This window comes from Amphiura filiformis, chromosome 13 (genome assembly GCF_039555335.1).
Source record: "Amphiura filiformis chromosome 13, Afil_fr2py, whole genome shotgun sequence".
Classification (NCBI taxonomy): domain Eukaryota; kingdom Metazoa; phylum Echinodermata; class Ophiuroidea; order Amphilepidida; family Amphiuridae; genus Amphiura; species Amphiura filiformis.
This window is the reverse complement of record NC_092640.1, coordinates 52,448,066-52,467,066: the sequence shown is the minus strand read 5'-3', so window position 1 is coordinate 52,467,066 and position 19,001 is coordinate 52,448,066. Positions and strand designations below refer to the sequence as shown.

The 19,001-nt window shown below is 35.7% G+C and overlaps 2 protein-coding genes across 2 annotated transcripts; both read right to left on the bottom strand.

Moving 5' to 3' along the window:
* Window positions 1-12,813: 12,813 nt before the first annotated feature.
* LOC140167759 (integrase/recombinase xerD homolog) lies at window positions 12,814-14,628 on the bottom strand. Its single transcript, XM_072191050.1, is given in 3 exon segments — window positions 12,814-13,065; window positions 13,068-13,958; window positions 14,535-14,628. Coding segments are annotated over 3 exon segments (1,083 nt in total). The 3' UTR covers window positions 12,814-12,967.
* On the bottom strand, window positions 13,807-17,316 carry LOC140167757 (uncharacterized). The gene is made up of 4 exons (XM_072191049.1): window positions 16,515-17,316; window positions 16,221-16,353; window positions 14,912-15,076; window positions 13,807-13,936 (listed from the first exon to the last, which is right to left on the bottom strand). Exons 1-3 carry the CDS (start codon window positions 17,314-17,316, stop codon window positions 14,920-14,922), a joined length of 1,092 nt encoding a protein of 363 aa, XP_072047150.1. The 3' UTR covers window positions 13,807-13,936; window positions 14,912-14,919.
* Between the last annotated feature and the right edge of the window lie 1,685 nt (window positions 17,317-19,001).

Here is a 19,001-nt window from a genome sequence, read left to right as displayed (position 1 = left end):
TTCAAGAATGTTTTTGGAATGTTATTAAAACGTTTTTATACCCTTTATATAACCCGACATTTAAACGTTTTCTGTAAAACATTTTTGTTTGCTGAGCAGTAGATTATCAAAAAATGCTTTTTAAGGTTATGAAAACGTTTTATACTCTTAATATATCCTTTATATAACCCGACATTTAAACGTTTTCTGACAACCTTTTATAACCTTTTGCGAATGATGTCGAAAACGTTTTGTGTTTGCTGGGATATCTCTTAGAGTCCGATTTAATGCTTAAGTACGGTGCCTTAGCGCCAATGACTGCATAGCCATGATAGTGGAGGAACGTTTTATAACTTCTGGACAGCTCATGATGCACCAAAGCGTTTGAAATACGCATGCGCTAAAATCCGTACAATCTCCCAGCCACAAAGACTTAAGCGCGCTTCAGACTCCGAGTATTGTACGTACAATATTGTATGTACAATATGTACGTTATTTAAAATATTGCCATTCTATTTCCAGTAATGTTTAAGTTCTAACGAATGTTTGATGACGAAAAATCGATAATATGTTACATACAATATCTAGCAGAAATATATTATCGATTTTACGTCATCAAACATTCGTTAGAACTTAAACATTACTGGAAATAGAATGGCAATAGATTAAATAACGTGTATATTGTACATACAATATTGTACGTACAATAAAAAGTCTGTATACTGCTTTACTCGTAGTCTTATTTGCATGATTGCATCAGAACCATACAATTATACATCCCCTTTTCGTTTAATTTCAATCCATTCAATATTATATATCATCATGATATCATTTATTTAATATGTGATATAGCTTGTACAAACCTTACAAAGATATCGCTTCATGATGCAGTCATGTCTACAGTAGAATTCATCTCGACCTTTGCAGGACTTAACCCCATTAAAAGCTATTAAACCAAGATAACACTCATTGAAACAGCTCAACTGATTAAATCGGATCTTCTCTGGTTGTGCACAAGTGACCGTTTTCATGTGCGATATCGCATAAAGCTGTTATTCATAGCTTCAGTTGGGTAACCGATTATAAAGGAAACGAAAGGAAACAATGTTATGTGTGGCTTTGTTCACGAAATCAGACAATGTCGTGCTTTTTGTAAACCAGCATTCTTGAAAATGAGCAACATAATGATTTTTGACTTAACACGGTTTAGAAATAATTTCTTCATATTTTTGGTGTTATCTGTCGTTTACATATCCTTCCTAAAGCACCAAAGTACGAGTATTTCCAAACATCTAAATTTGCTAAAAATTTAGGACATGTTACAAAACTATATTGTCTAGAATTTTAGAAGAGTACTTTTAATATTGGCCGGTTATTTTTCACACAGCGACGTTAACTAGGCAATGTACTATTACCTATAACATTAACTAAAACACCAAAGTACGAATATTTCCAAACATCTAAATTAGCTAAAAATTTAGGACATGTTAAAAAACTATATTTTCTAGAACTTTAGAAGAGTACTTTTAATATTGGCCGGTTATTTTTCACACAGCGACGTTAACTAGTCATATCCCCATACTGTTAACGTAGGGCTATTTGTAAAGGTCACGCGTCAATGGGAAAGAGCACTGTGTATTGTGTATAGGAAAACGGACAGTAACTGCAGTATGTTAAAATGCCAAAGCTTGTAATTATAGCACACTTGTATTTTCTGAGCCATACTGAAACAATAGCGCCACTATATATTTCGACGAATAATAAAAAGTCCTCGATAAACGATGCGCTGACACCCGCAATCGTCTACATAGACTGTAACGTAGACGGTTGCATTGCTGTAATTACTTCTTTTTAAGACCCTAAGGTAAAATTTGAAACCGAAATTGTGCGAGAAATGAGTAGTTTTGCTATTTGATTTGAGATGAAATATCAATATATTATGACTTTTTTGGTGTACATCCGTGGTCTTAAATCAACGAGTTGTAGCATCTTGGTTAACTGAAGATTGTATTACCATTCCCGGAGTGCTTTTGCAAAAACAAGCCGCTGGTGCAATAGAGATGATTTTCACTTTTTTAGATTAAAGAAAAATAATATAATTATCGTGATCTTTTCTTCTTTTTTTGTATGTAAGTTCATACTGGTTTCAATATACTATGTGAAGGAATTCCGCGATTGCTAACTTTTGTTGAACGTGGGTATTTACCAATGCCTGGGTATTGTAAAAACAACTCTATTGTGGTAAAGAAAAGGGAGTAATAGCTATAACAACAACAAAACAAGTACAACAAACAACAATAACAATATTTGCATTTCAATGGTAAATGCAGTTTAATTCAGATTGATGTGTGTTTTTCGTGAAATATAATTCGAGTACAATGTACTTTGATAGCATCATATGCATTCTCCATCAGAAACCTTAAAGGCCCATTCAGTAATTTGCTGCATCCGGACGATATAAAAATCATCAAAATTCAAATTTTGGTACCTTTGTCATTGTCATGTCTGTAACACAGCCTGCTAGTGGTTCAGCACCAAAACGTTTGAATTACGCATGCGTTGAAATCCGTACAATCTCCCAGCCACAAAGACTTACTCGCAGTTTTATTTGCATCAGAACCATACAATTACACATCCCCTTTTCGTTTAATTTCAATCCATTCAATATTATATATCATCATGATATCATTTATTTAATATGTGATATAGCTTGTACAAACCTTACAAAGATATCGCTTTAAAATGCCAAAGCTTGTAATTATAGCACACTTGAATTTTCTAAGCCATACTGAAACAATAGCGCCACTATATATTTCGACGAATAATATTAATAAAAAGGCCTCGATAAACGATGTGCTGACACCCGCAATCGTCTACATAGACTGTAACGTAGACGGTTGCATTGATGTAATTACTTCTTTTTAAGACCCTAAGGTAAAATTTGAAACCGAAATTGTGCGAGAAATGAGTAGTTTTGCTATTTGATTTGAGATGAAATATCAATATATTATGACTTTTTTGGTGTGCATCTGTGGTCTTAAATCAACGAGTTGTAGCATCTTGGTTAACTGAAGATTGTATTACCATTCCCGGAGTGCTTTTGCAAAAACAAGCCGCTGGTGCAATAGAGATGATTTTCACTTTTTTAGATTAAAGAAAAATAATATAATTATCGTGATCTTTTCTTCTTTTTTTGTATGTATATTCATACTGGTTTCAATATTCGCTACTTGCACGGTTCCGCCATTATGCACTATGTGCGGGGAGAGCCTCGAACTGGCAGCATACATGAAATCATGTATGCTGCCAGTTCGAGGCTCTCCCGCACATAGTGCATAATGGCGGAACCGTGCAAGTAGCGAATACTATGTGAAGGAATTCTGCGGTTGCTAACTCTTGTTGAACGTGGGCATTTTCCAATGGTATTGTAAAAACAACTATATTGTGGTAAAGATAAAGGATACGAGTAATAACTACAACAAAAACAAAAACAACAACAACAACAAGCAACAATAAACATATTTGCATTTCAATGGTAATGTAGATTTTGTGTAATGTAGATTGTTGTACGTGTTTTTCGTGAATTGTAATTCGAGTACTTTATAAATAGCATCATAATGTATTCTCCATCAGAAACCTCAAAGGCCCTGCATCCGGACGATCGTAAAAATTATCAAAATTCAGATTTTGGTACCTTTGTCATTGTCACAAAAGTGCTAACAAATCCTGCTACTGGTTCAGCTGAAAGCCGTGTTTTTAAGACAAATAAGACATTTACATGAATCTGTAATTTATATACTGACAGTGTATAAATACATGCATTTGAATTGGGCTTCAGCTTCATCTATATGATGTTTTCTTCCTTTTTTGCCAAATTTTTCATACCAAAATACCAAATGACAATTTGAAAAACTAATCATTCACTTTTAAGCAATTTATTAACAATTTTTTTTTTGTACTTGTGCTGGGATGATTACTGAATGGGACTTTAAGCAAAAGTCGATAAGGCTCTTTTGGATATATATTCCTATGTAACCAGCCGAAACTATATTAGAATAAAATAGTGAAATACCGTAAAACCTCGTCTACAAGCATATATCGTGTTTTTGATGAAAGCTAAATTAATACGATGCATCCGTAAATATGCCAATACAATAGATTGGTCTTAGAATAATACTTGTTTGTATATGCTTGGATCTGTAATCTATTTGCTCAAATTCAATAATGGCGCCTGGATTGATTTATAGCTTTAATCATAAGCACTCTATATGCTTGTAGACGGGATTTTACGGTAGTGAAAGTTCAACAAACATTTTATTACAAACATAAGCAAGGATCACGATTAAGTTAAAATATATCTAAAACATTTAAGTGTCCAGAGGTACACAGCGTGGTTTTTGTATGTGTCACATCTTAAGCAAACTGGGTGTTTTAATAACAGCGTCAGCTTTCCATTGACTGGATGCCCGCGCAAAAAATAACACATTGGTAATTAAAGATGATGGTCTTTCCATTATAAATTGAACAAAAATGTCAACGGCATGAAAGGTATCTATTGAAATAGGAAATATGGGAGGAGTTTGTACTGTTTTGATAAACTATTGGCGGGTCGTCAGAAATAAAGATCGATACTGAACGTGACTCTGACAGAGGTATAACTATGTGACAGAAGATATGCAGAGAACTAATCGATCACATATCCACGATGACTAGTTAAATGCATTTTCATTGTTTTGTTAATTGTTGTTCCATTTGCCTTAGTTTGAACTCATACAATATTATATTTTCGTACCCCTACAATTTTGGTCCCCAAAACTGTTTTGCAAGATATTTGGTCAGAAATTAAATCGCTTTGGATGAAAAAAAGAAAAATTGTTATATTTCCGTTCTGGGGCGTACAGGTCAGTGGGTTGCAATTTGCAATAAAGGCGAGGAGAGGAAGAAGAAGATACTGATAGAAACAGGTAATAAACAGCCACACAGTCATCAGGCAGATAGACACAGACGGAAGTCCTTATTTTTGATACGATACGTTGTAAATCTTCAAAACTATAAATAGCTTTCCGCATATAACTGGTAACTGGACAACGCATATTTGTAGTCATTTTAACAAAGGAATCTTTAGTCAAGGAAAGAAAGAAAGACATTAAGAAAGAAAGAACTTAAGAAAGAAAGAAAGAAAGAAAGAAAGAAAGAAAGAAAGAAAGAAAGAAAGAAAGAAAGAAAGAAATATTAGGAAAAAAGAGATATTAGGAAAAAAGAAAGAAATATTAGGAAAAAGAAAGAAAGAAAGAAAGAAAGATTAGAAAGGTACCAGAATAAACAGAGATAATGACGAAATGAAATGGACAGTGAAACAAAAAAATCATCATTATTTAATTTATTTACTTATTATTGAAAACATTAAAGTAATCTCAAACATCCAAACATTCAATTTCTACTTTAAATTATTACACTATAGCGTTTCTAAAATAGAATCTCGTTACCGTCGCTCGTCTTAGGCTCTTATAATTGATATCGACAGTGCTGTTGGGAGAGACAATCCCCAGAGGACGTAAGACACATGTGAATCGACAATACATACCGTGCCTCCACAATACACAGGGGGAGGCTCTAGGGAGTATCCAACCCTCCCTACACTGGTGTCGACTCATTGTTCTTATCAAAAATTTCAACATCGTAAATCTTCATGACTAGTGTAATTGACATATTCATGGCAAATACACTAAAACAAGTATCAACATGCCTAGATTTGTCACAGTGGTTCTTCGGAGAGATTGCAATTTTGAGTAAGAATTTCAAGAGTTAAACAATCCTCTTTATCATATTGCCATAATTATAGCAAGGTCACATTGCCAGCTCAGGAGTACTCATGTAACCTTCAGCAATGAGGCAATTTACACAATCTATTTCCATCGCGAAAGCTATTATTAATTATACTTATGTTGGGAACTCTTGTTATATATTATTCTGGGTAGCATTAGCTCTAAGCAGTTTAAAATCAATTTCAATTTTTACAACAACACACTCCACCACCAAGGCTCGTTTAACCAGACAATGATAAATAATAAGATTGCAAATTGGTGGTTGTTCGAAGAGAATAATTATATTTTTGCTATCGATTTAAAGTCGATTATTATGACACTAGATGAGCACCTGTAACTGTGATTTAATTGGTTCAGGATTTGCCATTGCTTCTTTTAAACACATGAATGTGTGTATAGTGAGTTCTGTGTTGAAATTCCAACGATATCTTCATAATCATATTTTTCACCTATTTGTACCATTTGAACACATTTATCACGTTGGTTGATATTGTCACTTGTTCTCTTCATTTTCAGACTCGCAAAGCAGAATCAGACACCGTCCGCCAGATTCATAATCTCTAAGTTTCAAGGCAGTTAAGCTATTGTCACGTGTCATAGCCCCACCGGGTTTCAAAGACATCGCTGAACCCCACGATTAAAAAAGGGAACCAAGAGATATTAGGAAAAAAGAAAGGAATATCAGGAAAAAAGAAAGAAAGATTAAAGAAAGATTAGAAAGGTACCAGAATAAACAGAGATAATGACGAAATGAAATGGAAAGTGAAACAAAAAAATCATCATTATTTAATTTATTTACTTATTATTGAAAACATTAAAGTAATCTCAAACATCCAAACATTCAATTTCTACTTTAAATTATTACACTATAGCGTTTCTAAAATAGAATCTCTTTACCGTCGCTCGTCTTAGGCTCTTATAATTGATATCGACAGTGCTGTTGGGAGAGATAATCCCCAGAGGACGTAAGACACATGTGAATCGACAATACATACCGTGCCTCCACAATACACAGGGGAGGCTCTAGGAGTATCCAACCCTCCCTACACTGGTGTCGACTCATTATTCTTATCAAAAATTTCAACATCGTAAATCTTCATGACTAGTGTAATTGACATATTCATGGCAAATACAATAAAACAAGTATCAACATGCCTAGATTTGTCACAGTGGTTCTTCGGAGAGATTGCAATTTTGAGTAAGAATTTCAAGAGTTAAACAATCCTCTTTATCATATTGCCATAATTATAGCAAGGTCACATTGCCAGCTCAGGTGTACTCATGTAACCTTCAGCAATGAGGCAATTTACACAAGCTATTTCCATCGCGAAAGCTATTATTAATTATACTTATGTTGGGAACTCTTGTTATATATTATTCTGGGTAGCATTAGCTCTAAGCAGTTTAAAATCAATTTCAATTTTTACAACAACACACTCCACCACCAAGGCTCGTTTAACCAGACAATGATAAATAATAAGATTGCAAATTGGTGGTTGTTCGAAGAGAATAATTATATTTTTGCTATCGATTTAAAGTCGATTATTATGACACTAGATGAGCACCTGTAACTGCGATTTAATTGGTTCAGGATTTGCCATTGCTTCTTTTAAACACATGAATGTGTGTATAATGAGTTCTGTATTGAAATTCCAACGATATTTTCATAATCATATTTTTCACCTATTTGTACCATTTGAACACATTTATCACGTTGGTTGATATTGTCACTTGTTCTCTTCATTTTCAGACTCGCAAAGCTGAATCAGACACCGTCCGTCAGATTCATAATCTCTAAGTTTCAAGGCAGTTAAGCTATTGTCACGTGTCATAGCCCCACCGGGTTTCAAAGACATCGCTGAACCCCACGATTAAAAAAGGGAACCAAGAGATATTAGGAAAAAAGAAAGGAATATCAGGAAAAAAGAAAGAAAGATTAAAGAAAGATTAGAAAGGTACCACAATAAACAGAGATAATGACGAAATGAAATGGAAGGTGAAACAAAAAAAATCATCATTATTTAATTTATTTACTTATTATTGTAAACATTAAAGTAATCTCAAACATCCAAACATTCAATTTCTACTTTAAATTATTACACTATAGCGTTTCTAAAATAGAATCTCGTTACCGTCGCTCGTCTTAGGCTCTTATAATTGATATCGACAGTGCTGTTGGGAGAGATAATCCCCAGAGGACGTAAGACACATGTGAATCGACAATACATACCGTGCCTCCACAATACACAGGGGGAGGCTCTAGGGAGTATCCAACCCTCCCTACACTGGTGTCGACTCATTATTCTTATCAAAAATTTCAACATCGTAAATCTTCATGACTAGTGTAATTGACATATTCATGGCAAATACAATAAAACAAGTATCAACATGCCTAGATTTGTCACAGTGGTTCTTCGGAGAGATTGCAATTTTGAGCAAGAATTTCAAGAGTTAAACAATCCTCTTAATCATATTGCCATAATTATAGCAAGGTCACATTGCCAGCTCAGGTGTACTCATGTAACCTTCAGCAATGAGGCAATTTACACAAGCTATTTCCATCGCGAAAGCTATTATTAATTATACTTATGTTGGAACTCTTGTTATATACTATTCTGGGTTGCATCAGCTCTAAGCAGTTTAAAATCAATTTCAATTTTTACAACAACACACTCAACCACCTAAGCTCGTTTAACCAGACAATGATAAATAATAAGATTGCAAATCGGTGGTTGTTCGAGGAGAATAATTATATTTTTGCTATCGATTTAAAGTCGATTATTATGACACTGATGAGCACCTGTAACTGTGATTTAATTGGTTCAGGATTTGTCATTGCTTCTTTTAAACACATGAATGTGTGTATAGTGAGTTCTGTGTTGAAATTCCAACGATATTTTCATAATCATATTTTTCACCTATTTGTACCATTTGAACACATTTATCACGTTGGTTGATATTGTCACTTGTTCTCTTCATTTTCAGACTCGCAAAGCTGAATCAGACACCGTCCGCCAGATTCATAATCTCTAAGTTTCAAGGCAGTTAAGCTATTGTCACGTGTCATAGCCCCACCGGGTTTCAAAGACATCGCTGAACCCCACGATTAAAAAAGGGAACCTCCAACATGTCCAAAAACCGATATCCGCTGGTGACAAGAATTTTCGCACCACGTACGTCGAAGTTCACTTATCAAAGGGTGAACTATAGCTAGGATAACAAAAACGACTGGTACGAAAGTCTACTATAATGACCTCAAAATGTAAACTCCTCTGTTAAAATAAAAATGACGAAATGGCGACAAAAATTGTGAACATTTCGAACGGAATTAGCAAATATACAGGAAGCTCTACTTTTAGCCGTGTTTTATTTTTTACAATTTGGGTTTCCAAAAAGTTGGCATCTTTATTATTAGGGATGGCAAAGATTTGATTTGGCGATTTTCGCCATACTATTTCAATAAGTCACTTATACAAGTGATACCCAAAGTTATTACACAGCCCATTATCACTGATTATTCCGTGGTACGTATAACAAAATGTGTCGCCAACATTGAACCAAGTTGACACGTCAACTATAAAATAATAAGACACATAACAATAAGAGTCATAGTGGTATTATCTGCAATTCCATAGTTCAATAACTCTTGTTTAACAATCATAGCACACAATTTGAAAAAAAAACTGTGGATTGACACAAAATTATTGCACAGACCCTAAAAGTGTCACCAATATTGGACCAAGTTGACAAGTCAACATTTTCTATCATACAATAAAAACGAAATCTAATTTGGTCTATATTATTTTGTAAGTATATAGAAATTATGTAACTGTAATACCAATTATACTTAAGGTTCGTTTTGAGCATAAAGAATATGGATGATTAACATTTTTAATGTTCGAAGGTACATTAAACCAGTGCAATACAAACAAACAATCTCAAGAATGATATTTTTTTAAATTTTGATACATCTATGTTAAACATTTGATATATGCATGGAAACAATGTACTGTTACGAACTGAATAATAATTGAACAGAATGATTATCAAATTTCATGTCATAAAGATAATGAAAGTATAGTACCAAGCACGTGCACGGACAGCATATTACACTAGGATCCACAACATGCGCATCTATCAGGGGTGCAGTTCTTTTAAAAAACCCGATACATTTGTACATTCATTGAATGACCTTTGAAGATTTGTGTACAAAAACTCATACTCTACAACTTGAGGTCAAATTTTGCACTATGATTATGTAATTGAGGTTATTGGACTAAGCCATTGGGATGAGGCCATTGTGGTCCATAGTATTAGGGTAATATGTTGAAACAGGAAGTATAGGAGGAGTTTGACTGTTTTGATAAACTATTGGCGGGTCGTCAGGAATTAAGATCGATGTTGAACGTGATTGTGACAGGTAACTATGTGACAGGCAAGCACTAATTGATCACATAACCACGATGACTGTTTCAAGACTTTTTTGTTTTCTTTGTATGGCGTGTTTGCGTTGATATGAAGCCATACAATACTGGAATCCTTTGGCATGTTTGGAATGAAATACATGGAGGAAATAAAAGAACGAATGAATGAATGAATGAATGAATGAATGAATGAATGAATGAATGAATTATGAATGAATGAATGAATGAATGAATGAATAAATGAATGAATGAATAAATTTGTTTGTTTGCTTTAAATGAATAAATGAATAAATAAATAAATGAATAAATGAATAAATGAATAATGAATAAATGAATAAATGAATAAATGAATAAATGAATAAATGAATAAATGAATAAATGAATTAAATGAATAAATGAATAAATGAATAAATAAACAAATAATTAAATAAATAAATAACTGACTGACTGACTGACTGACTGACTGACTGACTGACTGACTCACTGACTGATTGACTGACTGACTGACAGAATAAATGAATGAAAATATTTTAACCCCACCATTAAATCCTAACATCGCCCTTATTCAAGTTATTTAGCTAAATAGCAAAATACACACCATAGTTCAAAACATGAACACTAAATCCGTGTCATTAATTAGCCACTATTAGTGTAAAATAGTTTATTACTTACATGAATAATATTGGTACAGTTCTACGACATGTCATTTTGGTCCACATTTTGTGACACGTATGGTATCCCCTTAATTCCAGCTGCTAAAGGTACTGTATAATAATGATTAGTTGTCCTATGAAGGGTGAACTTCCTAAATATTTCCGCACCTGCCCTCCCCTCCCCTAAAAAACACAACAAAAAACAAAACAAAACAAAACAAAACAAAACAAAACAAAACAAAACAAAACAAAACAAAACAAAAAACAAACAAAAACAAAATCACCCAGACCCCTTGGACTTGACAAAACCATTAGCCATAAGCACATGTCAAATTTGGGGAACCCATCGTTTAAACCTCAATGGGTACAAAGTAATGGGCTATTCCAGTTGAAATCCACACTACCCCTGTTGAAGATTTTGGAAATATCTTTCACAGGGGGAGTATGTTCTTCAAATGTAATTGGTCAGAGTTAATCATTTTGAAACCCATATCCCCCTGTATCTTCCACAACTACTGGAGTGAGTATTTCAAATGGAAGTTACCCAATTGTCTATTCTATTTTAAACTCATACTCCCTCTGTGGAAGATTTCAGCTAAATCTTCCACAGGGGTAGTGTGGATTTCAACTAGATTGCCCAATGTCTGTATTAAACGGTTTGTATTGCATGTTTTCAACTCATTTAAATGTCCCAAAATTGTTCTGTGCAAAAAAAATCACCGTCGCCTTTTTGACCTGCAATATGCATTCCAATATGTTTGTAAACCATGATTACACGTATGAACTTGCGATTATCATTTAATATTTCGAAATAGTATTATTAAATTAACTAACTGTAAATCAAATTTGTTAAAATGTTGCAAATAATGTGAATGGAAATCAGATTATGAAGAGGGTGCTGATATTTGAAATTAAGAGCAAATCAAAATTGCGAATTAAAAATGTAGTGTGTTTAAAAATAGATTTGACAAATTAAACCAATTATACCGCAGTTACAGGTGTTTATGTAGTGTCATAAGAATCCGACTATAAATCGATATTAAAAATATTTATTTAATTATTCTCCTCGAACATCTGATAATTTGTCATTACCTAGCTAAACGAACTTTGGTAAAAAAAGAAGTCTGCTTATTCCCTAATTCATTCTTCAAACGTGAATAAAGTATTTTCAATCCCGCCCTATACCCTCTTTGTATGATTAGACCTAATACATACTTAACCAATGATAATACTGGGGAGACACCTAGCATCGCTCGCAGGACACGCCATGGCCGTCCGTGTTCAGTATATGAAGAAAAGTAATGGTGACTTACCAAATCGCCGGCATGTCTTACCGGAGGTGCCCCTTGGCTGTCTTCAGTATACCAATATCGAAATCCATGTACGAAGTTTTCTGCAATACTGCAACTCTTTTTATACATACCAATGCACTATATTCTCTGAGGCTTTTTATCATACAGGCACTACCGCCTCCTGTCCATTGAAACGTTAGAGGACTCAAGAAAAGTTGATGGCGTCCGATGTCCGCGAGTAGATCCAGGTCAATGAGAGCACCTCTGTGCGATTCCTTCACTGCACGGTGCACCCGTGACGTCACCTACAACAACCTCATACAAAACGTTTATTGGCTGACCATTGAAAAATATTTATTCCCTAATTCATTCTTCAAACGTGAATAAAGTATTTTCAATCCCGCCCTATACCCTCTTTGTATGATTAGACCTAATACATACTTAACCAATGATAATACTGGGGAGACACCTAGCATCGCTCGCAGGACACGCCTCCCCCATATCAAGCAAAAAGAACGGGCAGCAACTGAAACGACAACATTATCTTGAAAGGTAATTTATTTATGTATCTTCCAATTATTATCAATGAAGAAGCTCCTTTTATATTATTAGTAATCTTACTCATATAATTAACCATTAAACATTTTGTGCAATAAACCACCGAAACTTCACAAGATCGTGCTTGTACAAAAATCTTTCATTGTTGACATCATAATAGCTGTATGTCTCACTTTTATAATACTCAATTGTTGGCATTGGATATTGTCCACAATTTACTAGGACCATGCACTTATCTATATACCTAGATTCAGCGATACGGATAATCTGTCTTTAAAACTGTCATTGATATATCCGTCTTTGGCATTTTCAGAACGCCAACGACCATGTTTTTGAACAGTCTATCTTGGACTCCAAAGTTGGCCGCCGCTGAAGCACCTCCGCTTCTAAGACTGTGCATTCCAAATTTCTTTGGTTCTAATCCGACTGCGTAAAGTGCCTCTCTGAAAAGTTCTAAACATCTCGAATAAGAAAGGGGTTGTGCTTTTCTTAATTTATGTATGTTAGATGTTTTGATGAAATTCGCTCTACGAAACAAAAAATCTTCATCTGTATCATCATACAATTTGGCTGCTGCCAGGTAACGCTTAAGCGCCGCAACAGGGCAGGTAGAAGTATTTGTTGCAGCAATCAGGACCCAGGCTCCCTGCCTAAAAATATCAGTCTTACTTTTGCATATGAATATGTTCACGTGAGAAACGTATAGGAAAACATCGCACCTACGAATATCCACCAACTCTTGATATCGGAGGAAACCAGCATAAGACAATAGAATCATTGAACATAATCTGATATCAATTAGAGAGTCAGAATTGCCATATCTGCACATTATTGCTTTCATAATTTCTGGAGTGACGGGTTCCTTTTTAACAATAGGTTTGGCCAGTAACTTCTTGAGACCCAGTAATACATTACGAAGAAATTTTGAATCACATGGATTCAAACCTACTTTAGGATCGCAGTCATACCGCCATTTTATTGAATAAAAGGCAGTTTCCATTCTCGAATATGGTGCTTTACTCTGATAAAGATGAATCAAATATCTGCTAATGTCTTCACTAGACGCTGATATGGCATAGTTTACCTCGTTTTCATTACACCAGTTCTGAAATGCTTCAAACCCTTTATTATACTTGTACGCCGTATTCTTAGCTCTCGATGAATCTAGAACTTTCTCCAAAATAGACGGATATGCGTCAGCCGATCTGTAAAATATAATAAACAAGACTCATGTCTGTACATCACACGCAGTCCATCAACTGCCAAGTAAATCCTTATTAAAATCTTCATAATCTACTAAAATGACTTCAAAACCACCCGGTTACTCATAACCATATTCTTCCATTTCCAGTTATTATTGCTATGCAGCTACTGAGATTATATCTCTATGCCATGCGGCAAAATCTCTTATGCCATGCGGCAAAATCTCTTATGCCATCCGGCAAAATGTCCACTCGTATACCAGACTATAAAGCAGTCTGAATCTCTAATTACCGAGCATGCTCAATAGCATTGACCTCAATATCAATCTAATCAAAAGCAGCCAATCTGACACATAAAACTGCATTTTTAAATTTTGGAGAACCAAAACTAGAGTTTTGATTTCTTCCTCGCATAAAAATGTGTGCTGGATCTTGAATTCTGATGACATTCTTCACTAAGGCCCGGAAGTCACTGTATTGTGAAAATAGTAATGGCCAAAACGCCGCTGAAGGCCATTCTGGAATTACTAAAGTTCCTGTGGCAGAACAAACTTGCACATGCCTCAATACTTCCCCAATTAGGGAAATTGGAGGTACCAACCAGTTGTTTTGAGCACTCCAATTAAATACAAAGGCGTCAACCCCCGATGTACCTGGACACCAGACTTTCGAATTGAACTTTGGCAACTTGGCATTATAATCGGTGGCAAAACGGTCAACCGAATGAGGTCCCCATATTCCGTCAATGAAACTAAAAACTCTTTTGACACGCCCCAATCGTCTGTGTCCACTTCCCGACTTATAGCATCAGCCTGGACATTCTCGGCTCTCGGAACCCACTGTACTTCAAGTGAGATTCCCTCTCTTTGCAAAAATGATATATTTCCAAACTTATAGTTTGCAACTCTGCAATCATACTGCCTTTACTTACAATCGACACAACTCCTTTGTTGTCTGTGAATATTTTCACTTTCTTACCGATCAACTTAGGGGCAAATGCTTGCACAGCTAAGTATAAAGACTTGATCTCTCTCCAAGTGGAACTTTTCCGCTCTGTTCCACTGTCCAGTTTCTATGAAATACCAACTGATCTTCTGTCCAAGCACCAGCACCTGTCTTACTTGCATCTGTGTACGCAACCACCTGTGGCATAGAGTATTCAAACAATAATCGCTTGTTAAGATATTCTAATTCACTTTTCCAAAAGAACAGCTCTTCAAATACTTGACTATCATGCGGTAAATTGTACGATTTATCCCAGTGACTACGTTTCACTACTTCATAGTACATGAATCTTGTCTTGAGTTGTGAAATTGCACCAACAACTGGATAAAGAGAAATGATCTTTCCTGCCAAAGAAGCCAATTTTCTGGCAGATACTTGCGGCAGTGAAAATTGCAAGAGTTCAATATTGCATAGAATATCTGAAATTCTTCTATCTACTACCTTTATACACCCATCTACACTGGACCATGTGAGACCCAGCCAATCTAACTGCTGTACCGGCTCCCATTGAGATTTTTCTTTGTTTGGCACGAATCCTGCCTTTAAAAGGTCCGACTTTACACAAACGGCATTCTCAGCACACACTGCTTTGCTACTAGCTCTTCCCCAACCGTCGTCCAGGAAAAGTACAATAAAAATTCCACTGCTTCTCCAGTGATGAATCAAAGGCCTTAAACACTTGGTAAATAAAAATGGCGCCGATGTCAAGCCAAAGGGGAGATTTTGGAACGTATAATATCTATTACCAAAACCAAAATCCCAACTAAATCCGAGAAACGTTGTATGGGGTGGAAAAATATCAAAATGGTGATAACCAGACTTAAGGTCAAAAGAGAATAGAAAATCACCTTTCTGAAAATAAAGCAACGCAATGTTCCAGTCTTCGAATTGAATCTTATCTTTCCATAAATGTTGATTAACAAACCTCAGATCTAAAATAAGGCGCAGCTTGCCTGAACTTTGCTTGGCAACTGAAAGTGGATTAACTACATGTGGTAATTCAAAACACTCGTTAATTAAACCCTTGTTTAAAAGATCCAAAACTGCTTGTGACACAAATGACTTGTCGGATAAGGCCGACTTATTGTTCTTGAAGAATGCACGTGACGGCGTCTCAATAAACGGTAGTTTGTAACCATGCTGAATAACCTCAAGAACGAAACTTGGAGCCTTTATTTCTTCCCAGAATTTGATGGCATTCTTAAGCCTGCCTTTCACAATCGGCTCCGCGTTCCCCTGTTCATACTCAAAATAATTGTTCATAAAAAATTCATTATCGTACCGTGCAATGTCTGCATTAAATTCTGAACCTGATATAAGCAAGGAACTGTGAACACCATCCGGCTTTGTGACACCATCCATGGAGCTCTTTGTGACAGTCTCCTCTCCAACCCTCGACTGGGTAGAACAATTATCTGTTAACACAGAAAACATAAATGCAACAATCCAACATATAAATGACTATGTAACAATAATTGTCAAGTTCTATTGACTCAAACTATTAAAGACCTCCTATCAAACCACTGAATATGCATTCTATAATTATGGTATTTTTGCCTTCATAATATCTCCATACCTGATTCCACATAATTACTTCCACTGGCTCCCGGTGGAACTTTCTTTGTTTGTGTTTGCTGAACTTGCTCTGGCTGGGCAGTTTCGCCTCCAATGCCCCAGTTGTCCACAGCTGAAACAGTAATCGGACGATTTTGGCCCGCTTCTGGGGTACCATGTCTGGTTTCCTGAACTCCCAAATTCCGATCGATACCTCGGTTGATAGCCACGAAAAGATCATGAGACCCAACACTACCAGCCATGCTGAAATCTCGGTTATACCGACCTCGCTTAGGATTTGGACGGGCGGTCGCCTTTCTTTTTCTCGAGGCTCTCGCCTGCGCTTGACGAATTTTCTTTTCATCGTCTGAGTCGTCTGCAATGTCATCCCGTAAATACTCGTCAACCGCTTTCCAGCCTGCGTCACTTTTATCTGCTATCCGTATTAATTTGTTGCGTTTCTGTACCTCTTCTATCACTTCTTCCACCGTATCTTTCCCTTCCCTAACTTCTCCTTCTTGAAAAGCACACACTGCCGCCTGTAGTTTGCTCACAACGCCCTGATTGAACTGAAATTGTGCCTGGTTTCCTTTTAATTGTAATTCGGATGACTTTTTGAATTTCTCGAATTCTGAGGAGGTTGCTGTATACTTTTTCTCGCTATCTCTCTTTATATTATTTATCGCACCTTCGAAATATGACTTCAGGCCTCCTACGGCCTCATTAATGGTTGAACTTATAACTTCCTTAGTAATAGTAGTAGTAGGACCAGAAACTGGCCTATTCTCCTGCTCTTCGCTTGGCCCCGCTTGTTCGTGCGACATAACTATAAGGCGGTGGCCAGAAATATCAATATGTGCTCAAGAAAGTTGATGGCGTCCGATGTCCGCGAGTAGATCCAGGTCAATGAGAGCACCTCTGTGCGATTCCTTCACTGCACGGTGCACCCGTGACGTCACCTACAACAACCTCATACAAAACGTTTATTGGCTGACCATTGAAAAAATATTGTAATACGAATTAAAATTGATTTTAAACTGCTTAGTGTTAACAAAACACACCCAGAATAATATATAAAATAGTCTCAATTCATAAGTATAATTATATAGCTTTCGAAATGAAAGTAGCGTGTGTAAATTCCCCCATCTATCAGGAAACAGTTCTTTAACCCCAATACATTTGCACATTCATTGATTGACCTTTGAACATTTGGGTACAAAAACGCATACTCTGCAACTTGAGGTCATATTTTGTACTATGATTGTTTAATTGAAGTTATTGAACTACGCCATTGGGGCGAGGCCATTGTGGTCCATAGTAATTTAGAAACACAATTTGTACTCATTTGAGTAAGATGTCAAGTCAACCACAGTGGTATAAATTTCTGATTTTTTTTAAATTACGAAATAATTTAAGGAACAAAATCCTTCGACACCCGTTGGGGTGGATACTCCCTAAAGCATACCATTGTGTATTATGGAAACACAATAGCATTGTCGATTCACATGTGTCTTACTTAGTGGGAATTGTCTCGCGATGTTAGTTAGGTGCCCAAGACGAGCGACGATCACGATATTTTAAGAACCACTGGGCCAAAACTGGACAAGTTGATACTTGCATGCAGTTGCCATAAAGATGTCATTATTATAGCCATGAAAATTTAAGAATTTTATAAGAAAAATCAGTCTACACCATTGTAGGGAGGGTTGTATACTCCCTAGAGCCTCCCCTTGTGTATTGGTGAAGCACAATAGTATTGTCGATTCACACGTGTCTCACGCCCTCTGGGAATTGTCTCTCCCAACAGCACTGTCGATATCAATTATAAGAATCTGAGACGAGCGACGATCATGAGATTTTATTTTAGAAACGCTAGTGCAATAATTTAAAGTAGAAATTAAAATGTTAGATGTTTCAAATGCATGTATTTGATGTAACGTTCTTAATAATAAATAAATAATTAACTAAATAATTATAATAATTTCTTATCTCACTCTCCGTTACACTGTTACATTTCGTCATTATCTTGGTACATTGTTGGAGACACTTTTTGTTACTCTAGTATCAAATGATAATCAGTGATAATGGCCTGTGTAATAACTTTATGTACCACATACAGGGTGTCCCAGAAAAAATCACCGGGCGAATGATTTTGGACGTAAGTCTTAATAGACATCATAATCCAAAAATCTAAAAATCAGCGTGTAGCCCATCTTATTTTGCATCTTATATGCTAATTTTACTGATTGCGAAGGAATAGGCGATTACATAACGCATGCGTTAATTCACTTCATGACAAGTTTGATCATTCAACACAATGCGCACTAGTGGTGATCTTTCAATGGGCTTCAAAATTATTTTGTTCGGTGGAATCCTTTTCGTTCTTTTTAAACAATCTGTTTCTTGCAAAATATTGAATTAGGTTTTGTTCCAATTTGAAAACCTGCACGATATTAAAGCTTGCATGTAAGATGATGCTCGGTAATTGAAAATATTTTTTTTTTGTTAA